This window comes from Microcebus murinus, chromosome 6 (assembly GCF_040939455.1).
Source record: "Microcebus murinus isolate Inina chromosome 6, M.murinus_Inina_mat1.0, whole genome shotgun sequence".
Taxonomy (NCBI): Eukaryota; Metazoa; Chordata; class Mammalia; order Primates; family Cheirogaleidae; genus Microcebus; species Microcebus murinus.
The window spans coordinates 72,883,793-72,901,207 of record NC_134109.1 but is presented as its reverse complement, the minus strand read 5'-3'; the positions used below and the strand labels follow the sequence as shown (position 1 = coordinate 72,901,207).

The window sequence follows — 17,415 nt, the reverse complement described above, 5'->3', positions numbered from 1 at the left end:
TAACTGTGCTGCAGTTTTCAAGCTGTCCTGCCCTATAACTGATATACTTATTAACATCATGCTTTACTGTTTACATTCCATAATTCCCTTTTTATTTGTTCTGTGTTATTATCTCAGCCTTTTGGTTATGAGTAAAATGCAGCAGTTATCTTTAGGATTTGTGGTCCACTTGTATTCTGGTATGTATTTTCATTGCTTTGTGTCACCTGCAGAACTAAAGATTTTGTAGTTTACTACTTCCTTCTTCATGTCATTGGTTAAAAAAAAGAGAGAAATATTTACAGAGTATATACTATATGTAAGACACTGTTCTTAGTATTAATTCATTTGTACTCACAGTGGTCCTTGAGATGGATAGTTTTATTACCCTCATTGTACAGATTGGTTGATGGAGGCACAGAGAAGTCAAATAACTTGCCTAATGTTAGTAAACGGTAGATTTGGGTTTAAACCCAGGCTATTTAGGGAAAACTCTCAAACCGTATTTGTCCTCTGCTCTTGTAGCACAACAATCCTCAACACAGAAGAATTATTCTGTGACCAAATGCAGGGGTTTATTTTCCCATACAGCAAGCAGCAGAAACTAGCTGGGAGTCCTCTCATTCAGTTCTCACACTATCTACTAGGAGATAGCGTCAGATCCCACGGGGAGAGGGCTCAGTTCCCAAGACTGCCCCCCCACCCCAGTCACAAGTGTGGATCTACGGAACTTCTGACTGATTAAGAAGTTGGGGTTCTCACAACCTTTTTATGGGCCCAATTAATTTGTTAGAGCAGTTCACAGAATTGAAGGAAACACACGTATTGGTTTATTATAAAGGATATTACAAAAGATACAGCTGAAGATGTATGGGGCAAGGTAAGGGAAGGGGCATGGAACTTTCACACCCTCTCAGGGCATGCCGCCATCTAGGAATCTCTCCTTGTTCAGCTATCTGGAAGCTCTCTGAACTCCGTCCTCTTGAGTTTTTATGGAGGCTTAGTTAATAATGTAACAAAGGCATCATTGACAACTGTGTAGGAATGTGATTGAACAAAAATACATGTTCTAAGCCCAGGAAGGCCTGTCTGTTCAGATTCTTCCCAGCTTCTCTGTATAGCATTCCTTCCTCCAGAGCCTCCAGGGTATATGGCAGGGCCCTCTCTGGAATGAGGTTCTTTTGACCCACAATGAGATTAGAGTCCTGTCTTAGGCAGGCAAAAGGTAGACAGAAGTTTAGTTTTGCAGGATACAAAATTCTAGGCTGGCAGTTGTTCTGTTTAAGAAGATTGAAGATGGGGGCTCACTCCCTTCTGTCTTGCAAGGTTTTCACTGAGATGTCTGCTGTTATCCTGATGGATTTTCCTTTGTAGGTCAGGTGTTGCTTACATCTAGCTGCTTGTAGAATTTTCTCTTTCATTTTGCCTTTGGCCAGGTTGATGACTATGTGTATTAGAGATGTCCTGTTTGCTATGAATCTTCCCAGAGTTTGATGACCATCTTGTATCTGGATGTCTGATATCTGGTGATACTAGGGAAGTTTTCCTCAATAATTCCCTCAAATAGATTTTTCAGGGTTTTAGTGCTTTCTTTTTCTCCCTCAGGGATACCTATAATTTGTATGTTGGTTTGCTTCCTATAGTCCCATATCTCTCTAAGTGATTGCTCTGCCTTTGTTGTTCTCTTCTCTGCCTGTTTAAATGATTGGGTTAGCTTGCGAGCCTTGTCTTCAAGCTTGGAGATTCTTTCTTCTCCTTGGTTTAATCTGTTGCTGGAAATTTCTGTTGCATTTTAGAAATCCCTGAATGATGCTTTCATTTCTTTAAGTTCTATTATATCTTTCATAATTTTGTCTAGTTCTTTAGTGACTTTTTCATTAATTTCCTGAAATATTTTTTGGGTTTATTTTTGTTGGGTTTCAACTTTATCTTCAATTCTGTTCATCTTATTTGCCATCCATATTCTGAATTCCATTTCAGTCACTTTGACACTTTCTTGTACTTGGAGTTCACTGCTATAGTTCCATTGTGATCCCTTGGGGATGTTTACCTGTTTTGATTTTTCATGTTGCCAGGGTTCTTTCGCTGGTTTCTTCTCATCTGAGACCTCTTTTCTCAACTCAGGGCTTGTATAGGTTTGCAGGGCTCCTGTTCCTTGCTGGAAACTCTCTTACTTAGTTAGAGTAAGGGGAGGTCACTAGATGGCGCTCTTCTTTGCTCCCCACTCTGGAATGTTGACTTGGCAGAGGGAGGGGTATGTGTACTAGAAGCTTGTAATGCAGCTGTTCTGATTTGTTCTGTTCACCTGAGATTGCCCCTGTGCAAGCCTGTGCTGAATGCTGTTTGGGTTGAGTGTTGGTAGGATGTTTGAGTTGGGAGCCTGGTGAGACCCTCTTCACTGAGGCTGCTGTTGTGCGGAGTTGCTTTCCCCACAGAGATAACAGTAGCAGCTGGATGCGGTTGGGTTCTCAGGCTGTGTGCCTTTGCTCAAACTGGGTTGCAGTGTACTGGAGACTTGAGGCTGGGAGTCCCAGGCAGGGCGTTGGACTTCGGAGCAGTTCTTCCAGCCCTGCAATGGCGAGGGAGGCTCTGGGGTGGAGTCTTGGGGTCCCGGGGTTCCAGGTGCAGTGCTGGAGACTTGGGAATGGTGTCTAGGGCCTGGTGGGTGTTCTCAGGCTCCCACCAGAAGTGGAGTCTCAGGCTTCAATGTGAGAGCCTCAGAGTCGGGACTGGGGAGGATCTAGAAGTAGAGTTTCTGAGCAGAGTCCAGGAGGAGCCAAGAAGCAAGGCCAAGCAGGGCCGGAATCGATGGCGGGTCTGATCCAACTTGGTGGGCGGGATCAGGACCAAGCAGTCAAGAGAAGTTGGGGCCTGAAGGCAGAACTGGGCGAGCAAGTGGCAGTTTGTTTCACAGGCTCAGAGACCCAGTTTCGGCAGCCCAGGGACTATGGAGTTCTCCACTCCCCACCCAGAGCCTGGTAAAGCAGTTGCCCAAAGCCCCTCAGAGGTCAGACTCTGCTGCCCCCTGATCAGTTCCCATGCTCAGATCCCTTTGTGCTCCAGGGAAGAAGTACTTGACTTTAAGTCACCGGGTATGGCTCAGGGAAGCCACAAGTCAGTGCACACCCTCCCCAGCCCGGTGCAGATCAGGCACAGCGCACCCGAGAGCTCAGGATGTCTTTAACTGCTGCCTGATCCTCTCCGAGCCCGTTGTTTGGTGCAACGGCTCTGCACGGACTCCAGGCAGGTCCCCAGTCCAACCAAGCAGAGGTCTGTGGGGGTGGTAAGAGCCCTCCTGGAGTTTGCACTGTGCTAGCACAATGAGCCCCGTGCTCTGTCCTCCTATTGTTCCCGGGCCTCCTCTGATCTTGTTATATGCATCACCCCGTCACATTTTCACCCTGTCACATTTTTTTTTCCCTCACTCTGAGTGTCTGTTGCTTCTCTGTGATTTCACAATGCTGCTTCATAGAAGAGGGATCCTTATGTAGGCAGCTGCCTGTATCTTTCACTTCTTTCCTTGGGAGCAGCGAGCTGGCAGGCTGCTTCTGGTCTGCCATTATTTTTCCTTTCAATATTTACTTTTCTCTGAGCTGCCTGTTCATTTTCTTTGCCATATTTTAATGAAGTCATTTAGATTTTACTTTGTATAATAAAAATGTTGACCTTTAATTCACAAATTAAAAATATTTTCTCCAGTTTTTATTTTATTGTTTTGATTGGTAGCTTTTTTCCCATATGAATTTATGTAGTATAATTTATAATTTTTTTTATAGCTTTTGGGTTTCATCACTTAGTACAGTTTTTCCTAATCCCAATTGAGATAAAAAGAAAAACAATACTCCAATATTGTATAATCATAATTTTGTTTCCTTTTGTTTTAGTTTTAGGTTTTATAATTAAGCCTTTAATTAATCTGGAATTTACTTTGAGTTATATAGTATTACTTTTTTTTTCCAAATGACTTGCCAGTGTTCCAACTCTATTTATTGAATGACTCACTTATTATTAAATCTCTATAGATGATGATTTAAATTGTGCTGCACAAGGCTTTACTTATCCCCCAAATTTTATCACCTTTATTCTCACTGCATTCTGGCCTTGATTTAGTAATGAGTACAATTTTTATTCAAAAGGATCATGTGAGAGTTTCACAAACCAAATATTTTGGCTTCCAATGTAGTGTTAAAAAGTGTGTAAATATTATTAATAGTATAAATACCTTTTATCATTGTTCCATGTACCACATCTATCTCTGACTTCTAAACTTTTCATTTTTTTGCAACCCCTTTATACTTTAGTTATTCAAATTTTTAAAAATTCCATTGAGTTTGTGTTGTCACAAATTTATAAATTGGACATCATCAAAATTAAAAATCTCTGTTATGTTAATGAAGTAAGAGACCACAGAATGGTAGAAAAATATGTGTACATCATATATCTGAGAAGCATCTTGTATTTTGGATGTAAAAAGAACACTTAATAACAAGAAAAAAATTACCCAACTTAAGTATTTGCAAAAGATCTGAACAGATACTTTTCCAAAGAGGATATGTGAATAGAAAATAAGCACATAGACAGATTCCCAACACTGTTAGTTATTAATCAATCAAATAAATAAGGGAAAAGAAAAACTGCTAATTCCAAGTTCTCTTGAGGTTATGGAGTATCTGAAACTATCATACAATAGTGGTGGTAACTCAAAATGGTATAACCACTGTGGATAACCATTTAGAAGTTTCTTTTAAGTTAAATATACACTTGCCTGACAATCAGAAATCCCATCAGAAGTCCTAGGATGTCACATCTGCTGTACTCTTTTAGTCAACCAAGTCACTGGTGTCAGCTCAGATGCATTTTGCTCAGGATGTTTGAGTCTGTCATTTATATTCCTGACCATGTTTTTGGCAGCATTAATCTTTCCTCTCACTATTTTTTTTCCCCTGCTTTTATTGATCTTATTTCTTTCATGATTGATTTAATGCACCTTGAATTTTGACAGATTATTTTTTATCACCTTATATTTACAATTATTTATTTCTTTTCACTCATGTCTTCCAAATGTCATTTCAGAGAATATATATTTTAGAGAAGGCATATTTTAAAAAGACTTAGAATATTTGCTTGTAATCTTCACTACTTCATGGTATAATCTTCTATTATGTGTATGCTCTGTACCTTATGTAATTTTTCCTTTTCTTTCTTCTTCCAGTATTTTTACATAGGTCATCACCTGTTTTATTTTTATAATAAAATTATGATACACAGTTATATTGTATAATATTATTAATCTTTGGATAGTCTAGATATTTGTGAAAGGATATTGTGAAGAGGAGCTAGGGGTGACAGTGAGATATGATAGAAGGCCGCTGAGTGTTGGAATGCTGTCTCCAAAATACCTCTTATCTCTTGGGATGGTTCTCCTGGGCTACGGGGTTAACTACTGGCTCAGAGTGCAGACATATTTGTTAGTTTTGTCATGTGTTTTGTGATTTATCCTTTTTCTTTTTATTATAGAATGGCAATTGCTGTCTAGTCTATATGACTGTTTCCCCCTCCTCTTGCCTTGATTTTTCTTCCATTACACACCACACACGTCCTAATTATTTCAAAGGTGATAAGTCTGCACGTTTCTCTTTAAGCTCCTTTTCCCCATCTCTGTGTAGTGAGAGTTCATATGCTCCAATGTTTCCATTCCAAGTAAAGATGACTGTTTTTTGTCCTCAGTGTATCTACCTCTTTTAGAGACTGCTGAGCTTCCTGACTAGCTCAATATCTTTAGAAACATGTACTTTATTTTGGTTTTTAGGCTTGCCCTATTTCAATTTTTGTTGTACATAAGGTTTTCTTCATGTGTTGTGGCTTGTAATTACAGACAGTTCCTAGTCTTTGTAAAGCTGTAGCTCACGTTTTTGTTTCTTCTGGGTTAAAGGAAGAGAGAGAAAGAAGCATCTCAAGTTGGGAAACTTAGGTTGGAAGTCTGAATTTATTTACATCATTGAGGTTGACCTAAAGATTTATTTTTGCTGTTGTACTTGCCTGAAATTTGTATTTAAGGTCATATGTGCTTCATGAATATGTTGGGTAACATTGTGACTTTTCTATAATTTAAAGAGGTTTGGTGTAGGAGAAAGGAAATTTTTGAAAGAGTCCTAAATTCATGTATGGCCTAACCTTTTAATATCTGTGTAATTTTTGATGATAAATAATTTGTGATTATGTGGCAATAATAACATCTGTTTCACAGTGTGGTTGTGAGGATTCAGTAGAAAATGTATATAAAGTGTTATTTTTGATGTTACTTTAAACCAGTTTGCCTTTATATTCTCTCTACTTTTTTCATAGAAACTTATATGCTTTTATGTCCATATTTCAATCTCATACCTTTAAATATTATTCTCTGGTTAAGTTGAATATAATTATGGTAATCATCATAGAAATAATTACAGCATTAAAAATTTAAAAGAATAGTGTTTAATGTAGATCTGGAATTCACCCATTGGTCATCATAAAATAAAGATTTAAAGTATCCCTAGAAAATGGCAGAAGGCCTCTTTGTCATAAGAAAATTAAACACCCTTTATTTCTCCTAATTAAGAGTTTCTGTGCTTGGTTACTCTGGGAAAACCAAAACGACCACAGGCAATAATTCCCCAGGCCATGTGATCTCAGTCTGGCAATCCCCGATTTCTGCAGCATTAGTTTGGTCACTGCTCTCTGGGGTTGTAATTAGCAGGTCCCTTATTATTTTATACAGCTATGTGTGGGTGTCTGTAGTGATCATGTATTGGATCTGGCTGATCTTGTGAGAACTGTATCTATCTGAATCTCTAATGATGCTTTTTTTTTTTTTTAGTTCCCTTGGCAAAACAGGTAAGTGAGAGGGACAGAAATAACATATATAGTGAGTAAATCAGTGAGCCAAGATCTATGTCTGGGAATGAGGAAAATAAGTTTTCCTTAAGTAGGTGTGATGTCAGCCTTCTGTGTGGGAATTTGCTGTTGGCACTAGAGAAGCAGAAAGGAGCAGGAATCAGGCATTGTGAAGGGAACACGCTGTGTACGCCAGTGAAGGGTATGGGCAGGGGAAAATGAACATCAGTCCTTAAGGAATGAGGACAAAGCTGTAGAAGAATGTCAGTGAAGAATCAGAGTTTATTTTAAAACTACTCATCCTCTTTTCCGAGTTTTCCCAACCATTTAGCCCCACATTTTTTTTTTTTTTTGGTTGGGGACTCTCATTTGCTTTCCTGTGTGGCGTGTGCTCTATGGTCAGTCCTGCCACCTGGTTGGTCTGTCCAGTGTCTAGAAACCTTTCGCTCCTTTGTGACCTTCTGCCTTTCCTACCAGTCCACTTCTCAGCCCTTGCCATTCTCATGATTAGACTTCTTTTATTTTTCATTTATTTTTATTTCAGCATATTATGGGGGTACAAATGTTTGGGTTACATATATTGCCTTGGCCCCACCCGAGACTTCTTTTTAATTGATTTTAAGCTGTTCAGCAGTGCTGGTGTCACAACCGTGTGGCACGTAGGTTCTCTAAAGCTTTTGTCACCTAACCTCTAATGGGGATTTTAATTAATTTATTTTTGACAATTCTATCACCTTTATTATATCATTCATTCATTAATGAACTCATTTAACATTTATAATGAGTGTCTACACTATACTAGGTCAAAACTGCCCATTTACAATGTAGAAAATTTATGTAAATTTTTATGTCAATTTTCTTATACTTCTCCTCTACACACTGTATCACCCCACTTTCTTTGCTGTCACAAATTTTTTCTACTTCCTCCCTTTGTTTTCTTTTCTTCTCCTTTGGTGCCCTCTTCTCTTTTGGCTTCTCAAGTCCACCATGGTTGTCCTCCTAGCTCTGTGATCTGCCTAATTTGTCAGTTTCTTTGCCTATTTTACATTATCAATGTGGACAGTTTCCATGGTTGTGTCTTTGCTTTAAATTTTTTTTTTTTCCTATATACTCTTTCCTTTGGGAACCTTATTCACTCTTATGCATTCGTCTATTACTTTTATGTGGATTACTATGCAATTATATCTTGAATCCATACTTCTTTCCATACATCGTGTTGCAGATTTCCACCTGAACATCTCAGTATTGTCTAAAACTCTATTTGCTTAAAATACATGTGATTATATATTTTCTGTATCTTCACATATTCTATGTGCAATGTTCTTATTTCTGAAAATGGATCCATCATTGTCTTATCTATTCATGCTTAAATCTTGGTATTTTCTTTGAGTTTACTTTCCTTCATGCTCACTCCAGGTATAGTAAGCCACCAATTCCTTTGGGTTTTTACTTATCACTATTTCTATTCTGCATCTACTGTCATGCAGCCAGAACCATGTAGTCCCAGTTCTTCTGCGTAGCTCTCCAGATCTGCTTTACTTCAACATTCTCTTAGATGGACTCCTTCTCTGTGTTTTCCCTTTCTTCTGTTTGAACTGATCACACTTATAGATAGAGCATCTTCCCTAATTACTGGCCTCATCATTAATTCTTTGTACCCACATTTCATTGCCTCCCTAAATTTATTTAAAAATTCCTATATATCTTTGAGACATTCCCAATGCTAGGCAAAAATGAATCTTAACCACCTTTTTCATCTTATTTTCCTTTCTTCTCCAAAACAATTTACATGCTCTAATCTGAATGCTTCAACATTAACCCACTGTACACCAAACTTACTGGCTTTTCATATTTTACAATCTGCTTGAAGTGAATTCTTTAGACCCTATATTTGTGTATTTTAATATTTATTTAATATTTATCAATTTTTACAGCTGTACACAATGCCACATAACTATGCTGCCTTCTCTCATCACTGTGGCTGTCTCTTTCTATTCAATTCATGCATAAGAGGATTTGTTCCATTTCTATGACATGCGTCACACAATGTCTGATGTGTATTTGTATGCATGTTGGATAAAGATTTGCTTTATACAACATTAGTGTTTATTGATAGGTGACACAGTAAGCAAATCCACTTTAAATTAACAAAATGAATAAGTGATAAGGTAAGACTGGAAATAGAACATAACTATGACTAGGAATTGGGTCTTGAGTAGCCATTTGATTTTCTAATGTGCATAACTACCTGCTTTCTGCATCTGTGAAATTTAACTTGAAGTTGAAACTGAAGAATTCTATGTTTCTTACAAAAAAAGGCAGTTTGGGAGAAGTCTCTTTTCCTGAGTAACAGGTATTGATTGAATAGTTTGGCTTTTTTGCCTTGGCTGGTCAACACCAATTTATACCTGGATGGGCATGGTCTTCAAAAATCCCTTCAAGCACCCTGGCCCTTCTACCTTTTTCCTGTCTCTCACTCTTAATGACAAGCAAAATATCCTATGCTATTAGAAGTAGTTGGAAAAGACATAATTTTTTCTTTTCATGTGGGGAATTAAAATTTATGCCTTTAAATTGTAGGGCTTACCATTGTGGAAGAGGTATAGCCCAGTCAGAGTACAAATCTTCGTGCATTACACAACAGTCTTTGATTAGTGTCTCAACTGAGGAGAAAAAAATTTTTTTGGGGGGGGGAAATATACTTAAGTGATTGAATGCAAGTATAGACACAAAATATTTACTTAAAGCCAGGTCTATTTACAATATCATAATGGAGGATTCATAATTTGAGGCATAGTTTCCTATACCTGAAAATGTACTATGCTTTCATGTAGAGAGCCCTCAACATATAATATATATTATTTATTGCGCCATTATACTATGTAGTAGGTACTAGGTTAGGTATTTTTATTATTTATTTATTTTATTATTGATTTATTTTTTTCAGCCTATTATGGGGGTACAAATGTTAAGGTTACATATATTGCCCTTACTTCCCCCACCCCCAAGTCAGAACTTCAAGCGTGTCCATCCCCTAGTTGGTGCACATCATGCTCATTATGTATGTATATACCAATCCCCTCCCCCCACCTGCCTGACACCTGATAGATGTTATTTCTATATGTCCACTTAGGTGTTGATCTGTTAATACCAATTTGCTGGTGAGTACATGTGGTGCTTATTTTTCCATTCTTGGGATACTTCACTTAATAGAATGGGTTCCAGCTCTAGCCAGGAAAATACAAGAGGTGCTATATCACCGTTGTTTCTTATAGCTGAATAGTACTCCATGGTTTACATATACCAAGGTTAGGTATTTTTACATATATAATTTATTTCTCACAAAAGAACATGGAAGAGCCAGGGAGGTATTATTATCCTCATTTTATTGATTTATTTTTTTCTTTTCTTTTCATTTTTTTTTTTTTTTTTGAGACAGAGTCTCACTCTGTTGCCCAGGCTAGAGTCCTATGGTGTCAGCCTAGCTCACAGCAACCTCAAACTCCTGGGCTTAAGCAATCCTTCTGCCTCAGCCTCCCTAGTAGCTGGGACTATAAGCATGCACCACCATGCCCGGCTAATTTTTTCTATATATTTTTAGTTGTCCAGCTAATTTCTTTCTATTTTTAGTAGAGATGGGGTCTCACTCTTGCTCAGGCTGGTCTTGAACTCCTGAGCTCAAATGATCCTCCTGCCTAGGCCTCCCAGAGTGCTAGAATTACAGGTGTTAGCCACCACGCCTGGTGTGATTTTTTTTCTTTTATTTTTTAAATTAAATATCATAGTTGAACATATTTTTGGATTACATGTGATATTTTGATGCATGTATATAATGTGTAATGATAAAATCAGGGTAATTGGAATATCCATCACCTCAAACATTTATCTTTTTTTTGTGTTGGGAACACTATAATTTTTCTCTTATAGCTATTTTTAAATATATGATAAATTATTGTTAATTATTTTTTACTGTACTATTGAACACTAGAACTTATTCCTTCTAACTGTATATGCCCATTTTAATAACGAAGTATATTTAATAATATACCCATAATAATAATGAGAAATAATGAGAACTGAAGCTCAGAGAAGTCTGATAACTTTGTTATGTTCACATAGCAAATGTCTCATGGAGCCTGGATTCAAAGTCAGGCCTTGGCTGACCTCAAAACCCCAGTTATTAAGCATTCTACTATAATGCATGAAAGTAAGTCTGTGAATTTTTGCATTTTTAGGATTGAAGAAGAGAGAGATTAAATTTGGAAACGGTTTCTGGAATTTTGAGTGTTAGCAAACAGCTGTGGGATAAGTCCACCATGTAGAAGAACCACAACCTTTGGAAATAAGTCTACTGTGACCCTCAGTAGCAGAAGCTACTCCTGGGGTGGTAAGACAGAGAAAACACACACTGAGGAGAATTTCATGTGCCTGCTGTCTGTTCTGTACATGTCCCTCTCCTGATTAGTGTATGCTAGGATCCTCAAATCATAATAACAATTCTATTTACAGTGAATTGCAGGTGTGTATATCACTGTGCAGTATAAAAGGCAATATTTCCATTATTATCATCTGTGATTTTTGCAGAAATTCTGTGAGCTTGACAGGGCAGGTAATAGCAGCATTTGCCTTTTCTCTCCTTTAAATGCAACCAAATGTCAAAGTCAGGAGCAGTCCTGAATCAGTATATTAAAGGTGAGAAAATTATTTTATTTATGTTGTCTTTAAGTTACTTGTGTTCTCAGAAACAGAGACTACCATATTTCATCCTGTCTGAGACTTGTCCAGCTCTTTCTCTTTTTCCTTAAGGCTTTCTTTTTTCTTTGTCATTGTGCATATCTTTCCTAATTTCTCCTTTTCCCCATCTTTCCCCTTTTTTCCTTTTTAAAAAATTTTAATTATTATGAGTACATAATAGTTGCATATGTTTATAGGATACATGTGATATTTTGATACAGGTATACAATATATATTAATCAAATCAGAGCAATTGTGGTATCTATCCCCTCAAGCATTTATCATTTTGTTTGTGTTAGGAACATTCCAATTCCACACTTTTTAGTTATTTTAAAGTATACCATAACTTATTGTTGACTATAGTCACTTTGTTGTGCTATCAAATATTGTTCATTCTTTCTAACAAACTCTATTTTTGCACCCATTAACCGTCTCCACTTTATTCCCTGCTCCCCACTACCCTTCCTATCCTCTAGTAAACATCATTCTACTCTCTGTCTCCATGGGATCAATTGTTCTGATATGAGTGAGAATATGCAAGATTTGTCTTTCTGTGATTGGCTTATTATTCCTATATTTTTAATCTCCATTCTTTTTTCTTTATGTCTGCTTCAGTTTTCTGTGTCTTCTATTATTCCATAGACTTTGGAAAAATAAGTTGAATGGTGGCTGTTGGTTTGGAGGTTAAATGCTATTGTATCCCTAGTGAGTAATATGTTGTAACTCTTAGGTGCCTTCTCACTGAGAGACCATTAGTGATGGCTACCATAAGTTTTTAGAAATTTTCCTTTATGTATGTTAAAATTATTGAAAAAAATGTTGGGGAGAAGAGAGACAGGAATAATAAAGATCACTGACTTGAAGGCATAGCCTTACTACAAGCTGGGCTTATTAATCTAACTTACCAACTAAGCACTATTTACCTACTTTCTGTATGTACCTGGGTATATAATATGGGTAATATAGACATGAATAATGATAATTGATACTGAAAAGTCTTTTCTTATTATATTGTTTAAGGTATACACATTATATACCTCATCCTTCTCCTATTGAATTTTCACTAATTTCTAAAGAGCTAGATGAATGTTTCTGTCTTTGGCATAGCTTACCCCTCCTGCTCTTGGTGGCACTAGCATCTTCTGCCTTTGAATGTCTATAGGGCTTTTCCCCCCAAAACTCACTAAATGTTTCTTACTATTTACTTAATATGTATTGTATACAACATTGTTACATGTACAATTCATGTTTTTTCAACTGTTTTTTTTTTTTTTTGATTCTTTGGTTTACGGGAATTAGAGAAAGAACAAATCAGTATGAAGGAGAATTATTAATAAAAATACAGGAAGAGACTGAGATTTTAATTTACCTTTGAGGATAATAAAATTTAGAAAGACTAAAAGGATAGACTTCACAGAAACTTGACCTTAAATTTTTTTACAGGTGTAGCAACCAGTTAATCAGCAAAATATGAAGAATACAAATCATGACAATAATGAACAATCACTTTCCAAAATGTAATTTACTATTGTACTAGTTAATCTTTAACTGTGTACACATTTTATGTGTTATTTATTTATTGTTATACTGCTATATAATTTGGTATTAGTAATGGATACTATATATGAAAATCTCTGGTCAGTTTTTTTTAACCAGGAAAAAAATCACTGTTTTGAGTTTTGCTCTTTTTATTTGGTTATGTTTTACTTGATTATTTGCTCATTTGATTTTATTATTATTACGATTTGTCTTTCTGGAATAGGAATCAAGAGACCTGGGTCCCCATTCTATCAATCGCTTGAATTTTGGAAATTCAGATTATTTTTCTGGGTCTGATGTTTTTCATCTGAATTGTGACCACATTGGATAAAATGGATTTTATAAAATTCCATATGTATTTCATTCCATCACACTGGGGACATGTGCTTTCCCTCACCAAGGCCTCAGATCTTTTCCAACAGTGATTGAGTTTTCCTGCCCACCTTCCCAGTGCTTCATCACCTCCCCATGTGTGTTCATCTCATCAATCTTCCACGCTGACTTACCTTACCCTGATCTGCAGAACCTGTGGCTGTTTTTGCTCTCTAACCCAGGCTATAGGTTTCTGGTTATAAAAAGTATATACCTTGAGACTGTGGACTGTTAGCTCAGGAGGCCACAGTATAATCACTATGTGTAGATGACAATAGAGAGAGACCCATGCCAGTGGTGGTGACTCAGGATTGGAGTCAAGGCACAGTATGTGCCTGTGTGAGTTTTGGGATCTAGAATGAATTATGGCACCAAGCAGATGGCTCTTTGCATGAGAAGGTTTCGAGTTGCAGCTGCAAAAATGTAAGACACCAGTATATTGGCTTTTTTTGTACCTCAGCAACTACTTAAATGCCTGTATTAAGAGTTTTCAGAAGCTGCTTTCTACTATAGGGGAACAAATTGAGGTGAGTATCTATCTGGACACAGAGAAATATAACACTATTTTCTGCTCACTTTCTACCTCACATATAAACACAATATGTATTAAAGGACTAAATCACCAGTGTCGTGGTTTTTACTTCATAGTTCAAAGTTAATAAGAAAGCTTTTCTGCCTTTCTAAAATGTGACTTATTAATGCTTCATACTCATCTAATTTTATAATCATGAATTAAAAGTATAAAATTATAAATTTCCTTGAAGATAAAATATCTGAATAGGGGCCGGGAGTGGTGGCTCACGCCTGTAATCCTAGCACTCTGGGAGGCCGAGGTGGGAGTATTGCTCAAGGTCAGGAGTTCAAAACCAGCCTGAGCAAGAGCGAGACCCTGTCTCTATTAAAAATAGAAAGAAATTAATTGGCCAACTAAAAATATAGAAAAAATTAGCCGAGCATGGTGGCACATGCCTGTAGTCCCAGCTACTCGGGAGGCTGAAGCAGAAGGATTGCTTGAGTCTAGGAGTTTGAGGTTGCTGTGAGCTTGCTGACGCCATAGCACTCTTGCCCGGGCAACACAGTGAGACTCTGTCTCAAAAAAAAGAAAAAAAAAAATATATATATACATGTATATATCTATATACATCTGAATGGGTTTTAGTCAAATTAAGCTTGATAATATCAAATGTCAGAATAGGTTACCATGCAAGAGGTACTGAGTACTTTAAAGGGTGAGGAATACCAGTGTACATAAAAGCTGGTACCAAGGGGAGGCTGAGACATTGATGAATTAAAAATATCTCAGCTATTTCAAGTGCTGATCCTCAATACATTCACGTATATGAACAAAGAGAAACTGTTTGCAGGGATATATTACATCCTCTGTGGCCACTTTAGGCATATGCCTTAGTAGAAACTCTGGTGGAATGCCTCCAACACACATTTATTAGGCCTGGAAAAAGCCTTACATGACAGATGGCACAAGCTCCTTATGAAATCTTTACAGAGTATGAAGCTATTTACTATATTGTAATTATGAAAGGTTGTGGAACCTGGAGCTACTTAGATAGCAGTGAACATGAGAAAACATAATGGGTAATAGCGTTGTTCTATTTTTATGCATGTCCACATATATCCCTTGTTCCACTACAGTTGTGGGCTGTCCAATTCCACATACCCCAGTGTCTTTATTAAGTCTTAGTCTATAGCCTATCTTAATTCGGTCCATCTCAGGTACCTTTTACTCTGTTAATCATGATGTTCCTCTTATCCCTACTTTCTATCAGAGAATTGTGAGTGCAAACTGGGGACAGAAGGGAATTATGAGAATATGCATAAATGCAATATAGAATATGTTGTAAATGAGGAATAGTCAATATCACAGGTGATTTAAATACTTGATAAATGTCACAGATAGGCATGAATCTTTTGTTCTTGAGCGATCTGTTAATTTGAGAACAGACATATCAGGAGTGTTGGTGATAAGTTTAAATCATCTTATAGCTCACATGTTTTGATGATATGTTGATTTTTGTTATTTTTTATACTAGAGGAACTGGATAACTATATTTCTAAGACAATTGAAATATTATTGATGTTAATACATATTATTATCCTTGTAATCACAATTTTCTCCTCATTTTCTTAGTTCTCATAATTTCAGACACAGGCCAGCTGGCTAGATCAATGGATGGAGGGAATCACTCAGTAGTGTCTGAGTTTGTGTTTCTGGGACTCACCCATTCATGGGAGATCCAGCTTTTCCTCCTGGCTTTCTCTTCTATTCTCTATGTGGCAAGCATGACTGGAAACATCCTCATTGTGTTTTCGGTGACCACTGACCCTCACTTACACTCCCCCATGTACTTCCTACTGGCCAATCTCTCCTTCATTGACATGGGAGCCTGCTCTGTCACTTCCCCCAAGATGATTTATGACCTTTTCAGAAAGCACAAAGTCATCTCCTTTGGAGGCTGCATTGCTCAGATCTTCTTCATCCATGTGATTGGTGGCGTGGAGATGGTGCTGCTCATAGCCATGGCCTTTGACAGGTATGTGGCCATATGTAAGCCTCTCCACTACTTGACCATCATGAGCCCACGAATGTGCATATTGTTTCTGGCTGCTGCCTGGGCCCTTGGTGTCAGTCACTCACTGTTCCAATTGGCATTTCTTGTTAATTTACCCTTCTGTGGCCCTAATGTATTGGACAGCTTTTACTGTGACCTTCCTCGGCTTCTCAGACTAGCCTGTACAGATACCTACAGATTGCAGTTCATGGTCACTGTCAATAGTGGGTTTATCTGTGTTGGTTCTTTCTTCATACTTCTCATCTCGTACATCTCCATCCTGTTTACTGTTTGGAAACATTCTTCAGGTGGTTCATCCAAAGCCCTTTCCACACTTTCAGCTCACATCACTGTGGTCTTTTTGTTTTTTGGTCCAACCATGTTTGTGTATACGTGGCCACACCCTAATTCACAGATGGACAAGTTTCTTGCTATTTTTGATGCAGTTCTCACTCCTTTTCTGAATCCAGTCATCTATACATTCAGAAATAAAGAGATGAAGGCAGCAATGAAAAGAGTATGCAAACAGCTAATCATTAACAGGAAGATTTCATAAATGATGTGATAAGGCCTTCTCATTGATCATGATGTAGCTATGTGTTTCTTTCTTTGATATGTTAGATTCAAGAACTTTGTGACATCAAACAATGATTTTAATGTTATTAGATCTGTAACATTATTCTTATTTGATGAATATATTTATATTTTGTGAAGAATGAATCATGAATACAGTATATCTTTCCATCTATGTTAGCTCCTTTTAATTTCCTTCAGCAATGTTTTGTAGTTTTTGGTGAACTGGTCTTGTATATATATTTTTATATTTATTCCTAAGTATTCTATATTTTTGATGCTCTTTTAAATGGCATTGCTTTTTGGTTCAATTTACAATTGTTTATTTAGCATGTAGGACTATAATAGATTTTTTTGAGCTGATCTGCCTCTCTAATGCCTTTATTTTTGTTATTTCAAAATATTATGGGGATACAAATAATTTTCGTTACATGGATCAGTTTTGTTATGCTTGAGTCAGGGTTACAAGTGTGCCCATCACCCAGATAATGTTTACTGGACCCGTTAGGTAGGTTTTCACCAATCCACCTCCTCACCCCTGATTTGATTTCCACTGAGTTTTACTTCCCTCTGTGCACATGTGTGCTTATTGAGTAGTTCCAATTTAATAGCAAGTATACATGGTGTTTGTTTTTCTATTCTTTAGATACTTCACTTAGAAGAATGGTCTCCAGTTCCACCCAAATTGTTACAAAATACATTAATTCATAGTTCTTCATGGCTGAGTAGTATTCCATAATATACACAGACCACATTTTGTTAATCCACTCATGAATTG

General features: G+C 37.1%; 1 protein-coding gene across 1 annotated transcript; it reads left to right on the top strand.

The window, feature by feature from the left end:
* The first annotated feature begins 15,662 nt into the window (after positions 1–15,662).
* Positions 15,663–16,653, top strand: LOC105862117 (olfactory receptor 4F3/4F16/4F29). The gene has a single exon (XM_012748162.2). The coding sequence runs from the start codon at positions 15,682–15,684 to the stop codon at positions 16,618–16,620; it is 939 nt and encodes a 312-aa protein (XP_012603616.1). The 5' UTR covers positions 15,663–15,681; the 3' UTR covers positions 16,621–16,653.
* The last annotated feature ends 762 nt before the right edge of the window (positions 16,654–17,415 follow it).

Excerpts from the sequence above, each read along its gene's own strand:
- LOC105862117 (XM_012748162.2), top strand. The coding sequence starts at position 15,682 with ATGGATGGAGGGAATCACTCAGTAGTGTCTGAGTTTGTGTTTCTGGGA.